This window comes from Netta rufina (assembly GCF_964035555.1).
Source record: "Netta rufina genome assembly, chromosome: 20".
NCBI classification, from domain to species: Eukaryota; Metazoa; Chordata; class Aves; order Anseriformes; family Anatidae; genus Netta; species Netta rufina.
The window spans coordinates 2959389-2985193 of record NC_140144.1 but is presented as its reverse complement, the minus strand read 5'-3'; the positions used below and the strand labels follow the sequence as shown (position 1 = coordinate 2985193).

Here is a 25805-nt window from a genome sequence, read left to right as displayed (position 1 = left end):
TCACTCAAACCAACGAGTGCTGGAGAGCAGAGGTGCCTTCACCTAACCCCCGCGTGGGCTCCACTGCAGACAGCCAAACTCCAGGCAAGAAACGATTGCTGGCACTAAACTTACTCCGTTCTGTTATCCCTGCCCAATACAGCTGCGGTGTTTTGTTTTGTTTTGTTTTGTTTTTCCAATTACACTGAGTTTTTTAACAGGCGAGCAGAGTTCTGCTTTCAGCTACAGCTCAGAGCACGGTGAGCTGCCCTGTGCGAGGGCAGCCCCAGGCCACAGCTGGAGCTCTGCGGTCCCCACGCTGTCCGAGGCACCACACGTGCGTGCCACAGGCAGCCAAGAAAGGACCAAAAATGAGAAGGAAAGAAACTGGGTGCGTTGCTACTGCCTGTGTTTCTTGCAGCTCCTCACATGGCATCAGCCGATCCCGCGCAACAGGCTGTGAAGTCGCTATTTCATGCTGAGCAGTGCAAGGAACAGGCAAGAAACAAAAGCAGCACTCCCAGGGCCCAGGGCAATGTTTCCAGAGATGTTTGTCTGGGAACAGGAAAAAAAAAAAAAAAAAAAGGGGGACCACAAATACATTTGACACCACTGTGAGAAAAACAGTCAAGAAAACTGCTTCAACTGGGACAAGAACACATCATCTTGTGTGTTGATGAAAATCATATCCGAGTGATTTCTACATTGTAATGTGATCAACCACGTTTCTATTACTGGCGCAGAAATCCCCTCCAGCAGCAGGGAGAAGTTACTAAAAATGGCAAAGACGGAATATCCTGCTTTGTCTTCCCCAGAAGCAAAAAAAAATCGAGAACAAACAAAACCTTCCTAATTAAAGCCCGCGTTGCTTCGACAGACCGCACGCGGCATTCTTCCCACAGCCCCGCAATTAGCAGCTCTTTCGAAGCGAGCGAGCAGCGACCGAGCAGGAGCTGTTCTGGGCGCACATCCACGTGCTGCTGCAGAGCCACCGGCGCGCTCCTCGGGCTGCCGCTCGCGCTCAGCACCCAGCCCCAGCCCCTGCGTGCCCGTGTGAGCTGTCGAATTTCCCCTCTCGTCAGGGCTTTCATCTCCAGCTCGGCACGAGCTTGCCGACAAACCGAAGAGCTGGAGGAGTGCACCCAGCGCCACCGGGCAGCGAGGCAGCTGTCAGGGTGCGAGCGTCTCTTCATCCATCAGCGGAGGGGAACGCGCCGCGCACCCACGCGCTGCCTTTGAACTCCGCACAGCACCAGCGTCCCAGGGGCTGTAACAACCAGGGAACGATCTTTAAGCAAGAAACACCGGGCTGATAATAAAAAATGCATCACGAGCAGATGGCAGCGCCTGGAAGAGCTGTGGCAGCGCTGCCTTCCGTTCCCTGCACTGGTGCTGCAGAGTTGCAGTTTGCAGTGCGGGGTCTTACAGCCACTGCTGGGAGTCCTGACGGCTGCCTAAATATCGCTGTGGAGCACCAAAAGCATTGATCAGCCAAAATGCACCACAGATCCACCCCTTAACGCCCTTACACCTGCAGGTTGAGCACGCACCCTCTGGAAGGGTGACCCTGCTGTGACTTGACTGCGACGGCACCGATCTGTGCACGGTCACCATGTGCCGAACGTCACTTTGGTTCGGGCTGCCAGGCGAGCCCTGCTTCTGTGTAGATGTTTGCAAATCAAGCTACAGAACCTGCTTTTTTCCCTAATTTAATGATTACTTCAATGGGCAGGTGCTGTGCAGGGGACACCGACCTGTTGGTCAGAACACCACGGGGCAGCTCAGAGTGGTTTCGATAGCCGATCTGCTGACAGAAATAGGTCTGCTGGGAACCTGGGAAGGGGACGGTTATTGCCAGGGGCTGTGGGCAGCAGCGGGCAGCCACCACCAGCCAGCAGAGCAGGCACAGCACCAGCACATCCAGCTGAATACGAGGTGAAAGCACTGCACAGCACCAATTCACTCCCTAGCTTCCCGCAGGAACCCATCTCGGTAAGAAGTCCTACGCCAGCGGCAGCCTCCGGCCTCTTCACTGCTAAAAGATTCCCTGCCCGGGACATCTGACCACAGCCGGGCTCACACTCCTGGACCTCCCTCCTCCAGCCCATACACACTGCCCTGGGCACCAGGACAGGACCTTCCATGGGAGCTCCTTCCAGGTCCCGAAGGGCCAACAGCAGCTCTTCAAATCAGACAGAGGTTATTTCGCTATGCCTCTTTTCTCTTCTTTTTCTTATTTTTTTATCGTTTTTCAAGGAGACAATACCCCGACACCATCTCGCTTAGGACCTGCCCTTTGTTTAAAGGCTTGGAGCCTGCTGAGCAGCCCCAGATGCCTGCAAACCACCGGCTGCCACCTGCATGGCCCCGAGAGATGAAGAGAAGAAGTTCTGAGGCCAGGAGCCCTGCTAGCAGCCCACAGCCCACGTCAGCACCACGTTGCTGGGCACAGACACAGAAAAACAGGCCTTACAGTGACAGCAACACCCGTGCGCATGCAGGAAGCAAGCAGCCGACCGGCCCCGGGATCAGCCACATCGTGGCAGACAGCAGAAATGCCCACGTAAGCCCAGCAGCTTCTGCTCCGTGCTCCTCCTTCCTGTCTAGGCCCCCAGTTGAACTGGTACCCACGTCCTGGGCTCACGTGAAACCAATGGAGGTATTAATTTCACGATTTCGTCTGAGAGCTCAGTCCCCCTGACCTGGTTCTCCACACAGCACAGGAGAAATACCTTGATCCACCACCTTGATCCTTTATTCACTCCTCCCAGACACGTCCCAGAGAAGTTAAATGCAGCAACTGGAGTTTCTGAGCAGGAGGGGCCTCCGCAAAGCTCAGGACACACACGCACACTTCCCTTTCAGTCTGCTGTCTCATCCTGGAAACTTTTGCTTTCTTAACAGAGTTGTAAATGGATTAAGAAGGAATGGAAGAAATTCGTCCAAAGGTGCAGTTTGTGCTAGTGCACCAACTGCTCAGCACAGGGCAAAGCCAATTCTCTTCTGATCTCTGTTCTAAAACCCCCTTAACATGCGACAACATCAATTAAAATTGTCACCTGTTTCAGATTCAGCTTCGATCCCAATTCAGGAAGCAAATCCTAAACAGAGAAAAAGCTGGTTAAATTCGTGAGAAAATTACTTGCTTCCTTTCAAAGACCAATCTGCATGTGCAGAAAAGGCTACTGAGGTCCCCTGGCAGCTATCAGGTTGGAAGAAAGCAATTTTTTGGCCCCAGTGGGTTTCCACATGAACCAGGGGGAACAAATGTTTATGCCTTGCAGGCAATAAAATACCTTTTCCCTCCTCTCCTTCTCTCAGGCAGCACGTCTGCAGGAGTAGTCTACCAAGAAAAGAGCAACACTCTCAAAAATTAACGAAGAAAACTCATGTGTCCTGCAACATGAAATTCTGGGTGATTTCCACAACTTACAATACACCCACCTGCTCTCATAGAGTTTTTGAAGGGGAAAAGGTGTGAATGTGGGGGCTGGTGCATGGAAAGTTATTGCGGTGCCATGCTGATGAGCCTCTTGTAAGCTGCTCCACAAAGAAGTAATCGGGACAGAAAAATGACAATGAGGAAGGACTCTGCTACTCAAAAGAAAATAATATGTAAATTCAAAAGACAATGAGGGAAAAATTAGGTACTAATTATCGGGAAGGCTGAACAAAGCAGCTGCTTTATTGTCTTGCAGAAATGAGATCAAATCTTGGAGACTGGTGGGTTTAGATGCAGAGGCTTGAGTAGGAAACCTGTGAGCAGCCTCTTCTCACCACCTCCTCGTGAATTTTGTTTCTTTCCCTATTTTAACCCCAAGGCAAATGGCTGGAGCTGCAGAGGACAGGCTCTGAGCTTGTTATAGTGGCCGAACAACTGCAGGCTTTGGCTTTTGAAGCCGCTGCTACTGTGTGAGCAAATAGTGATCAACACCACAACCACAGCACCCCGTGTAACGGAGCGGTGCAAACACTCACAAACGCTGCACGCAACCTAGAGAGGCCTTAAAGCCCAAGGGGTTGCATAAAAATATTCTTTTGATGTATCATAAAATATGAATGATGAAAACACTCCTTCCTGACCTAGCTGTCATCTTTTAGAAGGGAATTGCCTTTTTCAATTGCTCAGCCCCAAGAGATCTCTTCCTGTCAAATTCCACCAGGGTCTGGGGGTTTGCCCTGCCTCATTTAAGTGCACAACAGGCTGCTGGAGGAAAGCTGCGAGGCCATTTCAGTTGCAAAGCCTTGTTCGGATGAGGAAGCCTTACGCAGGACTTCCAACAGGCTGCCTGTGCTGCGTCGAGGCCTCCCCAGCTGCTAGCCAAAAAACACAGCAGGGGTGCGAGAGCGAGAGAATTGAAATGCAATCAGGGGAAGTCAGAGGGGAAATCAGTGGTTTGGGAGAATGGTTGGGAAATCATGGCAGGCGTGGTTTCTGCCCTGCTCTCGAGGCTGCGTGCCCACGAGGTCTGCAGGCTCGATGTGCTCTTTGGACTCCCACCTGCTTCCGGAGTCCCAGGTGGTGCCGCAGCCGAGGGCACCTTTCTCCATCTGTGCCTGGCTAGGTGCCACCAACCTTTTTTTTGTTGTTATTGCTCCCCCTTCCCCTGCTCCAGACCACAGTGATTCACAGCTCCTGAGACCTTTACATCCTACTACTGCCGTGCTGCAACATGTGGGTGACATCTGAGGCTAATTTGCCTTTTGCTTGTCCACAAGATGCTGGTAGCTAACAGCAATCCGTTACAGCCGCTTTTACAGAGCTGCAGCAGCTTCCCATTTATTTCTGGGTGTCACTCAGGTTGCCAAGAAGGGCTCGCAGCAATCCTCTCCTTGACCTAGGTACAGGATGGTCTCTCTCCATCATTAGACACAGCATGATGGAAGGATCTAGCTCATCGTAGCTAAATATAAAGTGTCACAGGGCTGGAGACCAAGTGCTCGCAGTAGAGATCTGCTTGTTCCCAGCACCTATTCCCTACCTCCCTACCTTTGGCAAAAAAAAAAAAGAACAACTTGGCCAATGTTTACGACAAAGAAAGGCCCATTTCTGCTCAGCCCCGCTATTACTTGCAGGCACCACGTGACTTCAAATCTCCTTTTGCCTCCTAAACAACAGACAGATGTCTCTTTTGTTAAGTGATGGTAAATCCACCCCCAAGGATTCTGGAGGGAAGGTTTCTGAACAAGGTGCGTTACTGTAGGCAACACATACAGAGGGAGAAAACATCATCTGGTTTACTACTTCAATGATAAGCAATGCAATCAAGTTGCCTAGCATATCAGCTTCTTGACAGCTTCCAAGCTTAGGAGAAGCCTCTAGTTAACACACTATGCTTAATTTCCTTTGGGTCAAACTTATAAAAAATCTAATTTGCTTCACAAGCAGCTCTGGATTTCAGCAAACGGCTGATGAGCAACACAGCCAAGAGAGAAAGGCCATTTAGTGTCTCTCATAGATCTGCTGGAGAAGGTAATTGATCAATTATATATTTAGCAACATGACGGGGAAGAGAGCTGATTGTGGCCATGTGACTACTTTAACACCTCTGTCTCTCTGCAGGAAGAGGAAAAAATAAAAATAGAAAAATAAAAAGAATAAAAATCAATCCGCTCAGTGGGACACCTCGGCATTACACGCGCTCCCATGCAGCAAGGTGTCCCTCGCACGCACTCAGAGAAAGCCAAGACCGATCGCAGCAGCGCCGCTGACTTCTGGGCGTATACATTACCAGGCTCGGGGTGGGTTTAGGCATTGTCTTCCGTGCTCTGTGGACCTTGACTTCAGTGTTAGCAGCGGTGGCTTTTTTAGCATCCATGTCCTTACTGCCCTCCCCAAGCTTGGCTGGCATCGTGGCTTGCATCTGAGAAAAGGTGCCCACAGTTCTCCCTTTGCTTGCTCCTCCTGGAAGGGTTTTTGCAGCATGGCCGGTGAGAGAAGCAAAGGTGCTGGTAGTCCTTAGAGGCTGCTCCTGTGCCATCTGCTTGGTTAGAATATATCCATTGCTCCCCGTTACAGAAGTCTGTGTGAAGTCATTAGCTTTCATATGGTTTTGCTTCCCAGTCTCACCGTCTCGTTCAGAAATGCCATTTTCTGCTATCCTATTTAATTTAGTACTAGAGTCCTGCTGGCTCACTTTCGTATTGTCCTGAGTGTTTTTTGCTGGGTTTGGGTGGCTACCAGCTTCGCTGTGCTCACAGGAACCGTTGGTTTCACCGTCTACAGCCATTTTTGGTTCCCCCACTTGCTTTTCTGTAGCACTTTCATCTGCAGCCATGGCATTGAAACCTGGAGAAAGAGGGAGGGTAAGGAGAAGGGAGGAGAAAGAAAAGGGTCACAAGGGTCATCGAAACACACTCAGAGTGGCTAACAGAGAGGAAATGTCTCCCCAAAACACCGCCTGCTACATATAGCCATTCAGGCTGCCTACTTACCTACCTGACTGGCTGGGCTGGATCCTCAGCTGGGGAAAAGTGGGGCAGCTCAGCTGAAAGCAGTGCACTCAATCTGACTTGCCTCAGCTGCCGATGTGGCCATCTATTCCCAACTATGGATTTTTCAAGGTAAATATTATCTTTAGCTTTCCTAATAACTACATTTATTGGACCGTATGTCAACACCTCACACGTCAAACAAAACACCGCCCGATCTTGCACTCACATCCCTGGCAAAGCTCTTCACAGCACCAGACTGACACAAGGAAGGTTTCTGGTGGAGCTGGTCGGGGATGCTTCTGGGCACAGGCACAGCTCAGGGCCCACAAGGAATAACTCCCTCGCAGACACAGCTCTGCAGGCATTGCCCACCCAACACCACTCTTTCACAGGAAGCAGCAGCCCAGGAGCAGGATTCCCAGTGTCATTTCAGAGGCAACAGCCAGATTAAACACAGGGGTGAAGCATGTTAAATGCAATTCTAGCCTAAAACAATTACATGATTAAAATGTAGCAAGATCTTTGCAGATTAAAAGCTCACTCGCAGATAAATCAGGAGTGTCCACGCAAAGAGGTTTTTTCTCCCTTCTAAATATTCCCATGCTGCCCCTCCAATACTTTTGTCCCACCAGATTTCAGGCCCGAGCTGACAGAATCCAAGTACGAACACCATGTACTTGCAGAAAGGTTTCCAGCATGACAAACTAGCAGCTCCCCAGGCAACCAGGGATGATAACAATTCACTGGCACGTTCAGTAAAATGATTAAATCAACCTGCTGTTAGGGATTCCTCGTATTGTTTTCCTTCCAGAGGCCAGACAGTTATGAAAAGCACCAGAAGTACCACCAGCTAGAGCTTTGTCCAGGCGGGCTGTCAGAGCAGGCAGGACTGATTTACAGCCAGCTCAAATTGAAGTTATTTTAGCCCATAGCAGAGCCCAGAAGCCAAACCGAAGGCCAGCTCTGCAAGCCAGACCAGCAAGCTGGTATCAGCACCTCGCTCCACGCTGCTCTTGAAGCCCAAACATGGAGACCAATATCCTGTACATCTCTGCTGATCTGGCAAATACCTTATGCGAGGCTACAGCATGAAGACCATTGCTGGACCGATGGGCTGAGGCCAACTGTATGAGGCTCAATAAGGCCAAGTGCCGGGTCCTGCATGTGGGGCACAACAACCCCAAGCAGAGCTACAGGCTGGGAGAGGAGTGGTTGAGAGCTGCCAGGCAGAGAAGGACCTGGGAGTGATGGTGGATAGTCAGCTGAATATGAGCCAGCAGTGTGCTCAGGTGGCCAAGAAGGCCAACGGCATCCTGGCTTGTATCAGGAACAGCGTGACCAGCAGGGCTAGGGAGGTGATCGTCCCCCTGTACTCAGCTCTGGTGAGGCCGCACCTCGAGTACTGTGTTCAGTTTTGGGCCCCTCGCTACAAGAAGGACATTGAGGTGCTTGAGCGGGTGCAGAGAAGGGTGACGAAGCTGGTGAGGGGCCTGGAGAACAAGTCCTGCGAGGAGCGGCTGAGGGAGCTGGGCTTGTTCAGCCTGGAGAAGAGAAGGCTCAGGGGCGACCTTATCGCTCTCTATGGGTACCTCAAAGGAGGCTGTAGCGAGGTGGGGGTTGGTCTGTTCTCCCACGTGCCTGGTGACAGGACGAGGGGGAATGGGCTAAAGTTGCGCCAGGGGAGTTTTAGGTTAGATGTTAGGAAAAACTTCTTTACTGAAAAGGTTGATAGACATTGGGATGGGCTGTCCAGGGAAGTGGTAGAGTCACCATCCCTGGAGGTCTTTACAAGACGTTTAGATGTAGAGCTTAGGAATATGGTTTAGTGGAGGACTGGTTAGTGTTAGGTCAGAGGTTGGACTAGGTGATCTTGGAGGTCTCTTCCAACCTAGATGATTCTGTGATTCTGTGAAGAGGAGCACAGATTCTGGATCTTGGAATGTCAAACCCAACATTTTGAGGCTCCTGGTTCAAAGCCACGGTGTGCCAGACTTTGCTGCATGCCTCCGAGTGCACGGGGCAGCTCAAGGCAAACACCAGCAGGGCTGGAGCAGCAGCACTGCACCACTGCTTCCACTTTTCCCTTTTAAATGCATCCATTCAGTCCATTTTCTTACCCCTGGGTTGACCTCAAAGATCTGTTTTGATACCAATTCCTATACAAACAGCACTCACAGATGTCACCTCTAAAACCAATGCATTCTAGTACCTGAAACTACTATATTAGTCCCCAAACCGTCTTTTAGGCGCTCATCTGGGACTTGAAGACAAACATTTCCAACATCAGATTCAAAGCCTTGACTCGGTCAATACACTCGGACCACCCGATCCAACCTCCAGCTCAAAGCACAGCCAACACCGAACTGCAGCCAGGTGCTCAGAGCTGGCCCAGGTGGGGCTCCAAGACCTCCTTTAGCCCTCGACCTGCCCGGCCTCACCCTCACCACAGCTTATGTGGAGACAGTCTCAACCCTGCCCCTTGTTTTGGTCACTAAACATCTTATTGTAAGGTGTCTTCAAAACCTGACAATGTCTGGTAGCTCCTTCCTGAGGTTTAATGTGGGCAATGTGTGCTGAGGGGATGCTTGTGCTACACAGACCATTCCCCACCAAACCCAGCCAGGCTGTGAGGCAGAGCTGGGTGAGCTCTGAAGACAGCAGGGGCACAACCCCTCTGGAGGCAGGAATTCAGTGGCTCTCCAAGCACGACTCCAAGTCAGCAGCCCTGTCTGCTGCCATCTCATGGCTCCCAGACCACTTTCTGTGTACTGAAAGCTCTGATAAGACGCACAAGGGTTTGCTTTGGGTAGGGACGACTCTGATTAGGAGAAGGTAAAGTGCTACTAGGTGCTCTTTCACTGTTATTTGTCTATTTGAGAAATCTTGGGCAGCTGTGCACTTACTCTTTCAACTTTTATTTCTCATCCTTCATCAAGTGTCTTTAGAAGACCACGCTAGTGCCATTTAAACAATCCTTTCAGCAAAGTCAGCACCAAAACAAAGCAAAAAACGGGCTCCCTAATCACAGCTGAAGGTTTCTAGCACTCAGCAGCAGGAACCTGGCTGAGTGAGGCCTTCGGTATTTGTTGATTCAAAGGCTGTGCACTCCCACCAGAACAGTCAAATAACTTCAGTGGCTGAGCATTAGATAAACTGAATAAGCAGAGTGCTAAAATTGCTCTACCTGCCAGGAAGGCAACCAAAACAAGGTGAATTAGAGCACTGCCCTAGGGAAAAGAATAACTGCATTACCCCTGAAAGCGTCACGGACTTTATGAAAAATCCATGAGGCTAAAATTAAAATCCCACGTACAGCTTACCCCTCACACTCTTATTAAGTGTCCAAAACACAATCCGACTGACTGTGGCAGTGCCATAAATCTCTACAGACACCACACCTCCAAATCTGTGTTACTAGAAACTTGACAAAACAAAGATGTGAAATTCCACCACCCCTAAAGCTACCCCAGGCCTCAGGCCGCGGGGAGGGCTGTGCTGCTGCTGCTGGGCTGGGGAAGGTCGGCCCCTTCCTCCTGCTCCCCGTTCTGGCAGTATTGCAATAATTTCATGAGCTGGTTACTTCAGGACAAGGCTGTTTCCTACAAACTGAGCGCGCCTGGTGCCCAGCTCGGTGAGCCCACCAGTTCAAATCAACCCAGGGCCTCACCTGGGCATCGGCCTACAGCCGCCCCCACTAACAACGGGCTCATCAGGAACCACATTGCTAATTAATACGTGGTAACCCAGTCAGATCACACAGCCAGAGCAGCTCCCCAGGCATGTTCACACGTCTGACCACGGCCAGCAAGTCTTGGGCACGCGCCTCCAGCAGCGCATGTCTGCAGGCTGCCGAACAGACGTAACGCAGCTTGTATTTACATTTCTGCTGAACTGGGGCCTACAGAAGGGGATGGGAACATGAACTACAGAGAGCAGGAATCTCACTTGGGATAAATGCTGGATAAAAGCCTACAGGAGCTCTTCAACAGCACCACGCAGCCAAAGAAATGCTTGCTCCTTACGTGACCTTTTCATCTCCCCTTTTCTCATTTTCCAAAAAAAAGGTTTAATTGCAAACCTGCTAAAATCTTGTCAAATATACCTCATGGCAATGAGTTCCATGGGTCAATCACAAGTTTTTCTTGAAATGAAGGCTTCAGCTGAAGCCTTTTCTGCTCATGCTGGGAATGCAAGTGAATAAAAACCTAAAACCGATTACTTCTCTAAAACTTTACAGCTTGACAACACTCATTTTGTTCTAAGCAGACCAAGACTACATTTCATCTGCATTCTCCTCTCTCTCCAACTCCCTCTTTGTTCTTTAACCAAAAATGAAAGATAGAAAGACACAGCCCATTTCCCCAGATTCTAGAAGCATCCTGGCATCTCCAGGGATGCCTTATGCAGACCCCACGCTATATTCAGCAGTAAAAGCCAGTCACATTGTCTCCAACGCTTCCTGCACCCCAGTACAAGCATTCCCAATTCATTTTAAATCAGCAAGGTCTGGGACCGGTAACATGCCCAGAGGCCAAACTGTTTGGCGACGTGTTCACCTGCGAGGTGTCAGCAGTTGACACCAAGCTGAAGCAAGGTTCAGTCACTGTGCACTTTCTAGGAGTTGGCTACGTTTTAGTAACAGAAGGAATTCAAGGCTTAGAGAAGTATGCAGATAGATGACCCCTGCAATTCCACAAGCAAAGAATAATCAGTAATATATTTAAATGGGCACTCTGAATTACCAGCTCATTGAGAGCAATGAGGAGTTCACACCCTCCCACCTCCACGGGCTCACACAGACCCTTTGCAGCAGCTCCGGTCTGAAGCTTTCTTCTCAATATCAAACACAGCTGCTCAGAATTAAATTAAAACTGCGATGAAGAGAGCAGAATCTTGAGAAAGGAGAGGAGAGGCTAAGACAGATAGGCTGAGGACATTTCATCTAAACTGAGATGTCTAAAATACCTGAAAGGCTGGGGTGCCACTAAGCCACCATTGCCACCACCAGAGAGAAGAAAGCTCAACTAGCACGGTCTGACTGAACTGTAGACATCTGTCTTCGGGTAAGTCACCGCCTGGATGCGTCTACCACGTGTAAGCAGAAATGAGGTGGACTGGTTCAGAATTAGAACGGTAAAATAAAAATACCTGAATTAGGCAAAATGAAACCCATCTCTGAAATCCCAGCCCAGACTCCTCTCTGCTGCCTTCGCCTGCCATCCGTCCATCTGGCAGAGCCAGGCTTGGCTCCTGCCCTGCCCCAGCGCCTGCCCTTGAGCCCAGCAGGACAGATGCTCAGCCACCAGCAGCTGGAGGGAACCGAATCACCACTGCAGGTACAGCAGGGGACTGGTACCCACCAGGAACTTCCCCTGTGCAAGCAGCCAGGTGACCAGCTCAGAGCTCTGTAGTAACCTCAGAACCCTCCAAAAACAAATAAAAGTCTTAAATATGTTTTTTTAAACTCATATCTCTGCTCAGTGAGACAAAACAGGAAAAATATGCAAGTGTTATGAGCATTACTCCAAGCCAAACTGCAGTCATTGCTAGGTTTGAGGGGAAAAGAAAGAAGATCCTACAAGTGAATGCAAAATTATCTGATCTGGAACTTTAACACATTTTCCTGAGCATCTTGGTACTGAGCGCTGGTGGAGGTGAGACACACGCTGCTCACATCCTGTGAGGCGTTTCCAAAGCGCTTCTTGTGTGCTCGCAGTGGAACAAGGGCAGGGCGGCCTTCAGGTGCCGCAGGGGCAGTGCCACGCTGAGCGAAGCATGGGCAGGACTTAAACGAAAACTCATGATTTTGAACTGCAGTAGGTGACAGTGAGTAGGTGATAGGTGAGTACTGCAAATATTTATATTTATAATACACACATTTCACAGATTTTTATCCTAAGCACTTGCAGGTCACCTTTAAAACACCACAGATAGCACGGGCATTATCCGATATCCAACTGTCCTGCTGGAAAAAACTTTCAAAAGCAAGAAACACACCTGCTTGTTCCTTGGGTTGCAGTTCCTCCCACCCCTTCCTTCTCAAAGTGAAACGAAATTGTGAAGCAGAGAAAAGCCCAGCTGAAATAAAAAGGTTGCCGAAGAGATGTGAGCTGAAACGGTACAGACCAGTAAGAAATGGGAGATTGAGATCCTGTGCTCCATTTGAAAGGAAAACCCCACCTCTATCAGTCAAGCCAAAAAGCTGAGTGTTTTGAAGCCAAGAAATGAAGAGAATTATAAGTTTCAGGCCAAAGTTCTTCTCTGGAGTGAGCTATTGATGGTCTAGTGGTTTTTTTCCCCTGTTTACATCTGTGCAGGCAGATGACACCCATCTGAGAGCTTGGCTCTGTATTTCCATGATGCAAGTGCCACCCCTCCTACTGTCCTGGAGTACACAGGCACCTGTGGGAGCCCGCCTCCCATCTCCTGCACGACCTACCAATAGCCAAAACAGGGAAAAACAACAGCAAAAAAAATGTCTTCTACTGTTATATGCTCCATAGTGAGCTTACATGGGTTGAATAAATGGGATTCTGCTTCTTGCTGATGAGCCACCCATGAACACTGGTGGACTGAAGGCTGTTTCAGGTCCTGCATGAAATTAATTGTTCCTTTGCTCTGGGATGGGGTCCACAGTGTCATGGGGCCACGAGGCCCCGACCTGGCCATGCCCGGTGATCGCAGTGCTCCTGCTCCCTGTGGCTGCAAACCCGAGCACGGTGAGCAGCTGACGGGCTGTCAGGGCTTGGGTGAGCACCTCGAGTGTCTAATGAGCATCGTTTTGTTTTATCTGCTCTCCTGGCTGCCGGTCTCAGCGGGGAATCCCAGTGCTGAGCAGGTCAAGGCAAGGAGATTATTCTTTTCCTCCTTTTAGAGCAGCCATCTCTACACCTGGGAATGCAAAGGTTGCAGAGGCTCAGTGGAGAGCAGCACGTTCCTCACCCTCGGCAGCTTCCTATCTGCAGTAAGAGGGAGAGGAAAAAAAAAAAGAAGAAAAAAAAGGCCCCTCCAGGAATTTAAAACCCTGATGCTCTCTAAAAGCAGTTTTAAGTTTATTTGAGAGCAAAGTGACTGTGCACGTCTCATCCAGCACCGCTGCTCTTGTAAGCAGCTGCCTCGGGTGAAGTCTGGGAGAGGCTGAGCGTAATGGAGAACTTCGTTACCGGCTGCCCTCCCTCCCTGCTCGCCCGGCTGCGGCTGGAGTGGGGCTTCCCACCTCTGGGGCTGAGGAATAGAAGGAGCAATTGGCCTTGAGAATTCAAGAAAGATGTACCACGGAATTGGGAGCTACAGGCTTTAGGAGAACTGAAATCCCTCACAGTTCTTTCAGGAAACCTCTCTTTAACTAGTTTCTGAGTCAGACTATATCCAACACAGTCTAATAAAACCATTTCTGCTCATCTCTGCCAACTCCCTGCCCCTTTTCCCTGTCAAAGAGGAAGAGATACCTAAACTTTTACCCACACATAAAACCGAACTGCGTTTCCCCACGGATGACAAAACGCAGTCTCATCCACAGCTTTTTTTTTCCTATCCGCATTGAGCAATTTTACACAGAAGGAGACATTAAGCCTAATGAGCAGCTTAACCTGAGCTTTACACAGGCTGGGAATCAATCCCAGAATCAGAAATTAAAGCACCAAGAACACCTGAAGATCTCATTCCTACAGATGTATGTTAAATTTATAGTTCAATTACTTCTCTTCATCGGTGCCAGGATGAGGCTAGCAGAGGACGTGCCAGCTGACAGCAGCGGCGCATTGCTGCAATACCTTTCCCTCGAGGAACAAAGAAGGAAACACGATGACTGCTCCCAGCTCCAGTTCCCCCCTGGAGCCCCGACCTCCAGGCTGTTCCCTGAGCACCCCCTGAGGGCTCGTTCCCATGCAGCCACATCCCAAAAGGCAGGCTGGCACATGGAGGGTGGCCCAGATAGGGGCACAGGGCCTCACAATGCCTGACTGCAAACTGGGCAGTTCAGCTATTGCTGCACAAGCATTGGAGCCTTCCCTGCAAGAAAAGACCTTCAGGGACAGTGGCGGTGCCAGACAGCAGCTCACAGAGCCACAAAGTCACCGAAGGGTTCGGGCTGGCAGCTGCAGGCGCTGCTGCAGCAGGGCCAACGTGCCTTGCTTGTGGGGCAGGCTGCTGAACCTCATTTAACGTGGCTACCTGAGTTCCCTGGCACAGGGAGAACAGAACTTTGCATGTAGGTGTGTAACACACAAAGATATATTTGGTGGGGCAGCAACGGAGCTGAGACACATGCTGCCACAGCTCGAATGGGGATCTGATACCAACCTCAGTATCAGTACCGTTCTGAGTCAAGGGAGAGTAAAAAGAGGGTTAAACAAAGCAATTCACACTAAATATTTAACCCAACCATCACCTTTAGTCAGCCTTTGGATCTGCCAAGTTCCAGCCTCTGGAAGTTTCGGATCTCGGATTCAATATCCGCAGATAACCTGCCAAGGGAATTTTCCCCAAGGGAACAAAACCCAGGACAGATCTAGCTTTGTGTTACAGGCAGGAGTTCCTACCAAACAAAAATCAATCTGCTCAGCCTAAAACAGGACCCAGAAGCACCAGTGGTCTTGTGTGGCTGCCCAGTTCCAGGCATCCTCCTCTCTAGAGAGAGAAGTTTAGAAGACAAATCTCAGGCGGCAGTGTGCTCGACCAGCCCGTACAGCCCATCCCCACCAGCTGCTTCCACCCCGCAGGTAGGAAACTGGGCTCAAACCAAACGTTTCATTCCAACGTGCAAGTCTGCTGTAATGACTTCATGTTCACATCGCACTCAGAAATGTAAATTCCTATGCAAATGCTGAACGCTGTTATTAGCAGGCTTTAGGACCGTTAACTAACTGAACCCCTGTGATGATCACAGCTGGTTAACGAAGGTCAGCTAAGAACAATGCATACAGCAGTGACCAAGCAAACCATTGTCTTTTACACATGTGGTATGTTTGGGAAGAAAAAGGACAAATCTGAATGTTACCACAAGAATGGAAACTATGCAGTTAAGAATTTAGGACCCTTTCTGCCCTGGTAACAGAACTGTGCAGCACCCTGAAGTGCCTGAAAGTCGAGCACCTTGTCAGCTCTCAAGACTGCTCCTGCACGGGGAGGGTTCTCGGCTTCTTTTTCACACACAGGCATTTGCTTTTAGTCAAAATCAGTCAAGACATACAAGGCATAAAGTTTCTCTATTCCAACCCTCATCCTGCTTTTTCACCTCTCTAGACTCTTGACACTTACCTTGAGATCACCCTAGACCTAAATAAACTCGCATGATGCTCCTGAGCCAAGCAAGGCAGGGGATCAAAGCTCATCTCCAGCCAGAGCAATGCAACCCCACACCGACGCCTCAGACTTCATTTCTGGTCTTCCCAGGTCAGAGCCCCACACGTGGCTGGCGTCAGCAGCAGCTCTCACGTGCTCCCAGTTAATATGCAAGCACCGTGGCCACATCTGACAAGAGCATTCAATATTTTGCTTGTTCTGGGCTTTACTTTCTAACCAGAGCAACTTGACAAAACATTATGCTGGACAGAAGAGAACAGAAAAGGCAATGCTGTACTCATACAGGTCTAAATTAAGTATAAAAAATTGTTTCTAGCTAAAACTGGGTATTTTGATGGGGTCGGTCCAGTGCTATTCCAGTGTCCTCTTACAGAGAGGAGAACGAAAATAACACCAAATCCCTGCAGATCAATGAGAAGTAGATACTCAAGGAATAACAGAGCCATGAAAAGGGGGGAAAAAAGATAAAGGGTTGTGTGCTTCTTTTCTCCTTAATCCCATTGACATTTATTAAGCCCTCAGATTTGTGTATGTGCCTCTCGCACACAGCCACATAGGAAAGACTTCATCAAACTAACACATGCACTGCAGCCTGCAAAGTAAAAGCAAGCAGAGACGATGCAGAAGCCACGAAGCAACCCTTTAGGGCACGAGGTGCAGAGAGTCTGCCCCCACCAGCCATCCTGCAGCGACTGGTGCCTCAGGAGCAACAGAGAAACTCAAAGGAAAACAGAACATTAACGTTAACAGAGAGAAGGGCTAGGTCATGGTGTGGCTCAGAGTTCAGTTAAAACCAGCCACACAGAGGAGGTTCAAAGTAACTCAAGCCTCCTTTGTGTTTCACAGCCACACCAAAGCAGAAGTGAAAATCAGATATAAGTCTGTAGGTGGGTGGGGATGGATGGACTGCAAAGCGAATCTGCATCCGCTGGGGAAAAGCCCTGCTCAGGGTAACACAGGAGGAGAACAGAGCCACTCTTTTCGTGAGAGCACATCCGAGACTCCTGGGGCACAGAGATCATCTCCAAGCCCCAGCTCTCGTTCCCAGCTTGCCATGTGCCGACCCCAGGAGCCAGGCTGAGGTCTGGCTCCCAGCCGAGGCAGGTGCTCACCTTCCTCCTTGTTGTTGGTGATGTCTTTCAGCAGCTCAGTCTTCATGCAGGCGTCTTTCCTCGTCTCTCCCTTATTCAGCACAGTTCGCTAAGGGTGGGGAGAGAAGGGACGGGGGAGAAAAAGAGATTTGGAGATTTAGCTCGGTGTTCGTACACACACTGCATTCAAACCAACAGACGGTCATGGACATATCCTGTTTATAGCATGGGCAAACCTCATTCTGCAAAATAACGCTGCCAGGAAACTGCCAAGGCGCAGGTCAAAGATAAAGGGCTGGAAGGCCTGGCCCAGCACAGCCCAGCCCGCCCCAGGGGGGACGAGACTTCGGGTCCCTGGTTAAGAGGCAGCCGGGCAGTTCTGAACGCAAAGGGTCTGGGAAGCCAGCCCAGCGTGGCTGTACATTGAAAAGGTCACAAACGGCATCCCGAGGAAGCGACCCTCACTCCCCCAGACTGCTTCAGCCATGGGTGGGAGGAGGCAGAAGGACCGCATTTCTCCCTGCACACCATTTATCCACCAACAGGCCAAAGTGCGCCTCTGTGCCTCTGTTTTCTGTGGTTCATTCACGCCTAACTTGCAAAGTGCCAGCCGCCAGCGAGCTACACCTAGCTCATCATTCCTACATCCACGTTTATTAAAGTCATGAGCTCAGCTTTTAATTCTATAGAAAGCAATTTTTCTTTTTTTCTCCCTTTTATTTGTGAGCAGAAAGGGAACACCTGCTCTCTCCTCCGCCTTTCACATGCCTGGCATCACGTTGCTGGGTCAGGTTTGCAGCCCTAATGCCTCTCCTCTTGGCTTTTTCTTGGGGGGGACCACCAGACAAAAAAAGCTACCAGAACAAAGGAAAAGATATTAAATAAAACAAAACAAAAAACAGACAAGAAAGGGTCCTTTGCCACAGCTCTCTGCTTCCATGGACGAGCCCAGGAAGGCGCGATGCCAGCCCCGGGGCCGGGCGAGGCTGCGAAGGGCTCACTGCGAGCGGCACAGGAGGAGAATAAGCCCCGGTCAAGCCAACTGTCGTAGGGCGACGCAGAGAGCAGATGGTGCCTGCAGCCATGCAAATCAAAAGGTTTAAAGCACGCTGAGTGATAAAGGGGAAAAAAAAGCAAAACAAGGAGCCTGCCCATCTCCCGCAAAGCAAGCAGGAGATAAGAAATACGCAGGAAGGCCTATCAGCCTCCAAACCATCGCCAGGCGAGCCCTTCCCCAGCACCATTTGGGCTTGGAGCTATGGGGGGGACAGGCCCTGGGGTGGGTGGCAGGAGCCAGCACGTGAGCTCAGGGGCTGGCCGTGCTGCAGGGTGGGCTCTTCGCCAAGGGGATCCCAGGACGGGCTGCAAGAGCCCTGGCGGGGGACCTGAGGGCACCCGAGGGGTGCACGGAGCTGGCACCTCGAGGGATTGCTCCTCTCGCGAGCAGGAAGCTGTGGGCGGCCGGCACCGAGGCCAACACCGCACACGGCCACAGCAGGAGGAGCTTGGGCAACGAGCACGCGGCCTTCAGGCTTTAACAGAGAGACAAAACCCAAGGCTCGCACAGCCTGACACAAAGCCTGCTTCCAACAACTTCCATCAAGAACTGGCCCAGGAAGCACAGCCTCACACCTGGGCACAGGTCAGCCGCTCTTTGCCAAGCCACTGCCCCGCGTTCTTGCTGCAAACACCAACAAGGAAATCCTTCCTCTCCTCCACCCAGACTGGTTGGAAACTGGGAACAGCTCCACTTCCCTGCTGGACTTACCCTGCTGCAAGAGCACCGTGAGGAGCTGTGTCAGGCCGCAGCGCTGTCAGCTCAGACCTGCAGCTCACCCGTGGGCACGAGCACCCGGCCCTGGCCAAAGAGATGGAGCCTCAGCTCACCTCACGGGGAGCAGCCGGTCGTCCCGACCTTTGTGACAACAAAGAGAGCTCTGGGCATCCCTGCTCTTGGACTGACTCCTACCGAAAGCCTCAGGATTCCCAGCAGGCCGTTTGCATCCATCTGAATCTTTGTTTTTCCAGCAGCCCCGCTCCACACAGGACTCACGCTCTCCCTTCCACGGGGACGCTGCTGCTGCTCAGAGCACGAGGCCTGAAGAAAAGCTGCTGCAGGGACCCCGGAGTGGAGCAGACCTCGGCAGCTAACGAAGGCGCTCCCTCCTCTCTGCAATTAAGAGGAGCATGGAGCTGCCCCAGATCCCGGCCAGCGGTGGGAGCTCCCAAAGCAGCACCAGGGAGAAGCCATTGCTTCTTCACGTTGGAGGAAAAGAGCTGGGTGCTAAGGCAAGGCCACCCGAGGTGGCTTCCAAGGGGCTCTGCTGCTCTGTAGGGCAGAGCCCCAGCCAAGCGGCCCTGGGCAGCAGCAGCTCTACCACCTGCAGGCACCGCTCCGGCTCAAATCAAAGCCCAACGACGCTACTGCGCCTTCACAGCCCTGCGCGGAGGCGAAAAAAAAAAAAAGAAAATTAGGCCAATAAAAAAAAAAGATGGCTGTGGATTTGGAAGCGTTCTCATCAAAAGGAGGCTACAGAAAACCACTGCAAAGCCCTCGAAGCCTCTTCCCCGAGGCCAGGCGCTCTCCCACCCGTGCTCCATCACCCAGGGCGGGCAGGAGGCAGCACCCATGGGTGCCCGCCGCCCACCGGCCCACGGCTCAGCTGCCCATCCATTCCCACCGGCCCACGGCTCCACCCGGCCGAGTCAGCAGCAACTTCGCTGCAAGTGTCAATACCTCCATGTTTGTGTGGCTTGCTTTTCCCCCCTTAAATTCAGAGCAAACTTCCCCTTCTGCTCACACCCCATGGCCCAATCCGTCGGCTGCTGATTGGCAGGGAAATCCTATACCCACCCTCCCCGCCAGAAGTGTCGGCTCTTGCAGCAGTCCCAACAAAAGCCAACTGCCAAGCTCGGGCTGCTTCACAATAAAAGTCTCGCACTCTCCTTCTTTTTTTTTATTTATTTTTTTTTTCCCCCTTTTCCTGCAGCCGGCTGCCTCCATTCCCCGGCTGACCCCGGGCTGCTTGTTAACCTCCAGCCACCGCGGAGCCTCCCCAAAGGTTACGTGCCACGACCAACGAAGCGTTATTCCCCCCACCACGACCTTTTATTTGGAGGTTTTGAAGGAAAGAAAAATGGCTGCGTCTTAAGAAAGGTGTTTGAAAGGGCTTTAGAAGCCATGAGGACCCAAGCAGAGAAGCAAGCGCTGCTTCTAGTTTTTCCTCTGCTTGCCAAAAATAAGGCTCCCCTTCCTCCACGAGGTCTTTGGAGCAGATGGCAGAGAGGTCAGACCGAGGGAAGGGTCTGCAGCATTCCCAGGCAGCCAACTACAAACGACACTGGTGCCTTTAAAACAAAAACCAACAACAAAAAGAGCAGAGCTGGGAAGCACAGAAAGAGCCTTCTCATCTCAGCCTCCTCCTTGGCTTTTTCAGCAGCCACCCGCGTGCCCTTCGCAAGGGTCCGGGCAGGTTGCAGAGGCAAAGACAAAACATGCACAGCACAGCTCCAGCACATTGCAGCTTACCAAGCCCAAGAGAGCAGCGAGTTGCATCATGACCCAGAGCTCCCTGACAGCAGACCAGGAAGGAGCGGAGGTGGATGTGCTAAGATGTCTACCTTCACCACAGTCCTTTTTTTTTTTTTTTTTTTTTTTTCCCTTTAAAAACCAACCTTCTAGGAACCTGAAACTTTGCAGCAACGTTGTTCTGCTCTGAGACAGGCAGTTCATGCAGGTCGGCCTGAGAGAGGGCTGCCAGCAGGATGAGCGACCCCTCTCCACACAGAGCCGCGTGCGGGAGCACCAACGGCAAGAGGGACGGCGCCGACCCTATAAGCCCTGGGACCTGCAAGCCCCAGACCAAGGGGCTGGCACCCAGGGGACACCGACCCTCCAGGGGTGACAATGCCACCACACGGGTCCCCACGAGGCACAGACCCCGCCAGCTCCCACCCGCCAGCCACGGGGCAGGATTTCAGCCCCAGCACGGCGGTGAGGTCTGCAGAGCGCACTGCAGCACCAAAGGGAGGCAAAGCTCCCGAGAAATGATGCAACTCCAGCAGCAGCACAGCCCCATGCACTCTCGTTCTTCCCTCCCAAAAGCAAAGCAACAAACCCAACTTGCTCATAGTAACCTTTGCCTCAAAGAGAAGGCGAGCGCTTTGTAGCTAATTACAGAGGAAGCAATGATTAAGAAAACACTCGTGGAAAGACAGCGCTTCTCCTGTAGGCAGGAGGAGATGGCTGATTGCAGACACCAGCACTACTCAGGTCCTGCTGTGCATGGGCAAGGTCTGGGCTCACCGCTCGTGGGGGACGCTGACCGCAGGCCTGGCATTAGGAGCAGCAGGAGAAGCATTTGATTTGGAGAAGGAAGGAGACGTAACGATGTACCTGGCCTACAAAGCAGTCACCAGTCTCAAAGCTCCTTTTCTAGGTTAAGGCCACTTCCTTATAAGCCTCGTGCAATCATGTGAACATGGAATTTTATCTGCAGCTCACAACAAGCACTCCTCTCAGCCTCAAGTTTGTCCCCAAATCAAACAAGACCTGCAGTTCTTTTGTCTCCCAAATCCCTCCCGTCCGTGCTCTTCCTAAAAGGACAGAAACATTTCCTTCTCTGCCCCCATGGCTCCCTCCTACTCCAGCCGCACAAATCAACTCCCCAGACAGGGGGAAGGGTAGAAACCAGGCGCAAGTCCCTGCATGCAAAAGCTGGGAACGAGGAGACACTTGCTTGAAAGGCAACGGGACCTCGTATAGCACACAGCAGCCCACAGTGGTGCTCAGGCTTCTGGCAGGGGGGTTTGCAGAGCCCGAGCTCCACGGAGCTCCTGCAGCGGCGAGGTGATGAGCAGGACAGCAGCTCTGGCATGGCCGCAGCGACGCTGTCTCGCTGCTTCCATGCTGGGAAGCGTTGCACCCATCTCACTGTGTCCCAGTAGAGTTAAAACCAGTACGACTTGTATGTGCAGACAAGTGTAAATCCAGAGCAGACAAAGGCATCTCCTCCTGCCCCTGGCTGAGGTTAGCAAGAAGTACAGCTGCTGCCTGCCTTCTCTTAGCACCAGGGAGGGGGAGTAGGGCACCCTAAAACGAAGCCAAAGATTCCTCATCCTCCCTAGCAAAAGCAAACCAGCCACTTCAGAAACACCAAGTCGCCAGGAAGGCTCAGCAAGGATGAAACCATAGCACCAAGAAGAGCCTGGAGCGAGCAGCCTGCAGCACCCTGGGGCGCAGCAATCACCCCCATCACCAGCACCCAGGCACCTCTTCGGCCTCCACGCTCCTCTTCCTCCCTCCCCCAAACCACCACAGCCACAGGAGCAGCTCCCTCGCCCCTGCCTGGCCCAGGGACACCGGGCAAAGGAGCTCCTGCTCCAGGCTGGAGCTGAAGGAGGTGGCCCCAGCCCAGGCACTTCCTTGGGAAGGCCCTCACCCCACGCACACCACCTCTTCCGTGCCACCTGCAGCCACAGCGACGCCTGCGAGCCGGGAAAGCAGACAGGGAGAAGAAAAAAAGGCAAAAAACAACACAAAAGTTGCACCCTAGGGCCTGTCCCTCTAATAGCTACAGCAAAACCTCACCAAGACTTTACTCTCCTGGAGGGTGAGAAAGGCACGCAGCGCTGCCCAGCACCCGAAGTCCTAGAGGTGGCAGCTCCTCACCACCTCGCCTCCATGGCCTACGGGCTTCGTCCTTCGTGGGGCTTTTTTTCTGCTCTGTCATTAAGAGTGGAGCCTGGTCTTTTCCTTCAATCCCAAGAATTGCACTGAATTAGATCATCTTTCTCGGCTCACCTCCCCCTACAGGCAGCTCCCGAGCATGCTCAGCTCGGCCTGGCGCTGCCATTTCATAACTGCATTGTTTACAGACGCACACTGACCTGCCATTTTTTGACAGTAAGAGAGGAGCTGGTGTTTGCAACCACGGTCGCTCGCAGCCCCTGCTCCTCGCCACCGCCGGGGCGCAGGCGGGCTCCTGCCTCGCAATAAAAATCCAATTTGGAGAAGGGAAATTGCAAAGTGTGGAAAGTAGCAGGCTATTGTTCTTGTTGTTGTTTTTCGCCTTGATTTAGGTCAAAATCCACCTGCTCTGAACGCGCAGTCTAGGAGGAAGAAGTTAACCCCTCTCTGGGGCGAGGGGAGCACAGGTCTCGTCCAGCTCAGTGCAGAATGCCAGCCATGATTTCAGCTTCTTCGAATCACAACTGTGCTTTGATGTCACCTAAAAATATAATGCTCAGCCCGGTCTGCCATCCTCCGTCAAGCCTTCCTCTGAGAAAGAAAGGGTTGGAAATATGGTATTTCCCTTGAATAAACAAGTTGGCTTAGTCCCAGCACATACAGTTTTCTCCTTTAAATGCAAACCAGAGTATTTTTGCAGGCACACAGGAAAATGAGGAGAGGAGGAGGGGAAAAGTTCCTCGTTTAACACCAAGAGCTCCATGAAAAGCCTTGTAAGGTTGCTCCCAGTCCCTCTCTGTTCCAGTCCTCTCCCCGTCTGTGCTTATCACACTTCCCAGGTGAAAGCAGCTCTGAGTTATGCTGGAGAGAAAATGCCAGAAGAGCTGGAGGTTTCCTCATCCTTGGAACAAGGACAATTTGTGCAAAGCTTCCTTTACAAGAGGCACTGTGCTGCTCCGACACAGTATGGCAGCGTTGCAGGGAAGACGCTCGCACGTCAGATCTTCTTAACCCCCACCGCCTCTCCCTTCTCCACCACTTCCACCAGGCTTCCCCCTCCTGAGGGGATTGAAGGGAGAAAGTATAATTGCCAGCTTTGGGGGAAGCTAGCTCGTATTTTGGATCCCAGAATATTTTTAAGAGCTTGCTCTGTATTTTTTTCCCTACCAATATTATTTTTTTGCCTTTTTTTTTTTTTAAAAACACACATTCCAATTTAGCTTGTACAGTGCATGTGCTTCTCTCCTGCTGCTTTACTGACTACTGTAAACCCCGCCAGGCAGAGCTGTGCTGCCCGTCCTCCTCCGCTGCCCCCCTCCAGGTCCAACGCCACCACAGAGCAGAGCCAGACATTTCCTACGCCGCAGAACAGCCCAAGGACTTCAAACAGGCACAGGGAGGGGAGGAGGGACGGACGGACAGACGGGACGTCAGGGGAGATCACGTTACGGCTGCTGGGGTCTCCTCTGCGAAGAGGGTTTGATTTCAAAACTCATTTAATTTACAGTAGTTGAAAAGAACCGGCTGAAAGTGGTAGTTAAGGGTTATAAATTCAAGATTTGCTTCCAAATCACTGACATTGCAGTTCGCTGCAGGAACATATGGTCCTCCGAGCCTCGAGAGCAGGGAGCGCACGCTGCCAGAGCCCCAACTCTTTGGGCTGAACCAAAAACAAGAGATTTCTCCCATTGCAGGGCAGTCGCTGCGGTGCTTCCTTGACCTTTAGCAGCTCCAGGAGCGGGATGGGCAGCAGGAAAAATTTAAGGGGAAAAAGAGAAAAGCACAACAAAAAGCCGCACCAGGAATCCAGTCATCCATCCCTCCCCCAGCCATCCACAAACCAGCTGGCCATGACAGCGAAGCTCCTTAAATGTCCTTGTTTACCTGAACGGAATAGCTCCCTGCCATTGTACAAGCAGCACACGATCCAGAGATGGCACTGGGCAGAGGAGGTGGCTCCAGCACCCCCGTGCACACCCCACAGCAGGACCCGGCTCCTGCGCTGGAGGGGAGCGGTGGCCGCAGCCCCGGGGGCACAGGCAGCCCAGCTGGATCCTGCGCCCCCCCTGCCAGGCCTACAGGGAGACGTTTGGATAACAGTGGGGCTGACCAGCTGAAAATACATCCCATAGGAAAATCCAAAATCTTCTTGCAAAGTGGAGTGATCAAAAAATGAAGGTGAAGGGGGGGGGAGATGAGCGTTGTTTTTTTCCCAGCGGTGACCACCACGGGTGGGCAAAGCAAGCGCCTGGGCTCAGGAGGACTCATGGTTATTTGGAAAGGCTGGCGGAGGCTGCTGATGTTGGAGTTAGAGGAACTTCAAAGTTGGTTCAATAGGCAAAGGGGAAATAAAAAATATAAAATAAAATAAAAATAAAAGGCCCATTTTTAGGGCTATTAACCCTTACTGAAGGGCAGCATGGAAGTCCAGACCTGGGCTTGCTCTCCTCCCTCCAAAAAGTAGGTCAGGCTTTCCAGCACGGCTTTCAGAAGGCAGCAGCCAGCGGTATCGGAGCACGAGGCGCTTTGGGCAGTCGGTCAGGCAGCCTCTGGTGGCGTGGCTCCTCAGCATAGCGGCCACTTCTAGGCCTTCGCTCATCGCTTCTAGCGAGAAACCTTTCCTCATGGCTTCTTCCGACGCCCTTTCCTTCCACACGCTAGACAACAAACGGGGAGCACGCTGCTGGTCGAGAGGAGGCAGGCTGGATGCTGCAAGGAGGCACCGCCGCCTGCCCGCGGGCCCCCCACAGCCACGGATGCCGAGCCCCTCAGCGGGCCACCACCGCCATGCCCGGGGCTCTCCTCACGCAGCCTCAGAGCCGGGCGGCTGCCCCAGGCCCACCCAGCACACCAGAGAGCATCTGCGTTTAACACAAACAGCAAAAAAATGCCAACATGGCAGGGCCAGGGGGCTGAATTTTAGCTAAATAAGCTGCAGGCCTGGGCCTCCTGCCATGAGACCAACCACGGACGTTTCATTTTAATCAGCTGCTTGGATTGCAAGCTACTACCAAAAGAAGGGGGGGAGGGGGAGGAGGGAACACCCAAAAATTTGTTTTTTCCTAGTAAAATAATATTTGTTCTTCCCACCAGCCTCAGCAGAGAGCTGTAGGCCTGGCTGGACCCAACGGAGGGCTGCCAGCCCCGATCCAGCAGCCAGGGTCCTCTCCTTCTCTCCTTCCCCTTGGAGCAGCCCGGAGACCCCAGCCTCCCTCCGCTCCTCTTGCCCACAGCTGCTGCAAGCAGGGAGGGCTCCTGGTAGAACCAAAATTTCCAGAGACTTCATGCTTTTAAAATAAATAAATAAA

At 51.8% G+C, this 25805-nt stretch overlaps 1 protein-coding gene across 6 annotated transcripts in view; it reads right to left on the bottom strand.

Annotated features, from left to right (window-relative positions):
• EHMT1 (euchromatic histone lysine methyltransferase 1) overlaps positions 1-25805 on the bottom strand; it is a 114128-nt gene that overhangs the window by 44803 nt on the left and 43520 nt on the right. For 4 of the 6 annotated variants that reach the window (XM_084299053.1, XM_084299051.1, XM_084299054.1 and 1 more), the window contains exons 2-4: positions 16830-16917; positions 5712-6268; positions 3039-3080 (exon numbers count right to left, since the gene is read on the bottom strand). In XM_084299053.1, the coding sequence (XP_084155179.1) occupies positions 3039-3080; positions 5712-6268; positions 16830-16917 (687 nt within the window). The remainder of the gene's footprint in view (positions 1-3038; positions 3081-5711; positions 6269-16829; positions 16918-25805) is intronic. The other 2 variants (XM_084299052.1, XM_084299055.1) reach the window with 1 other exon arrangement.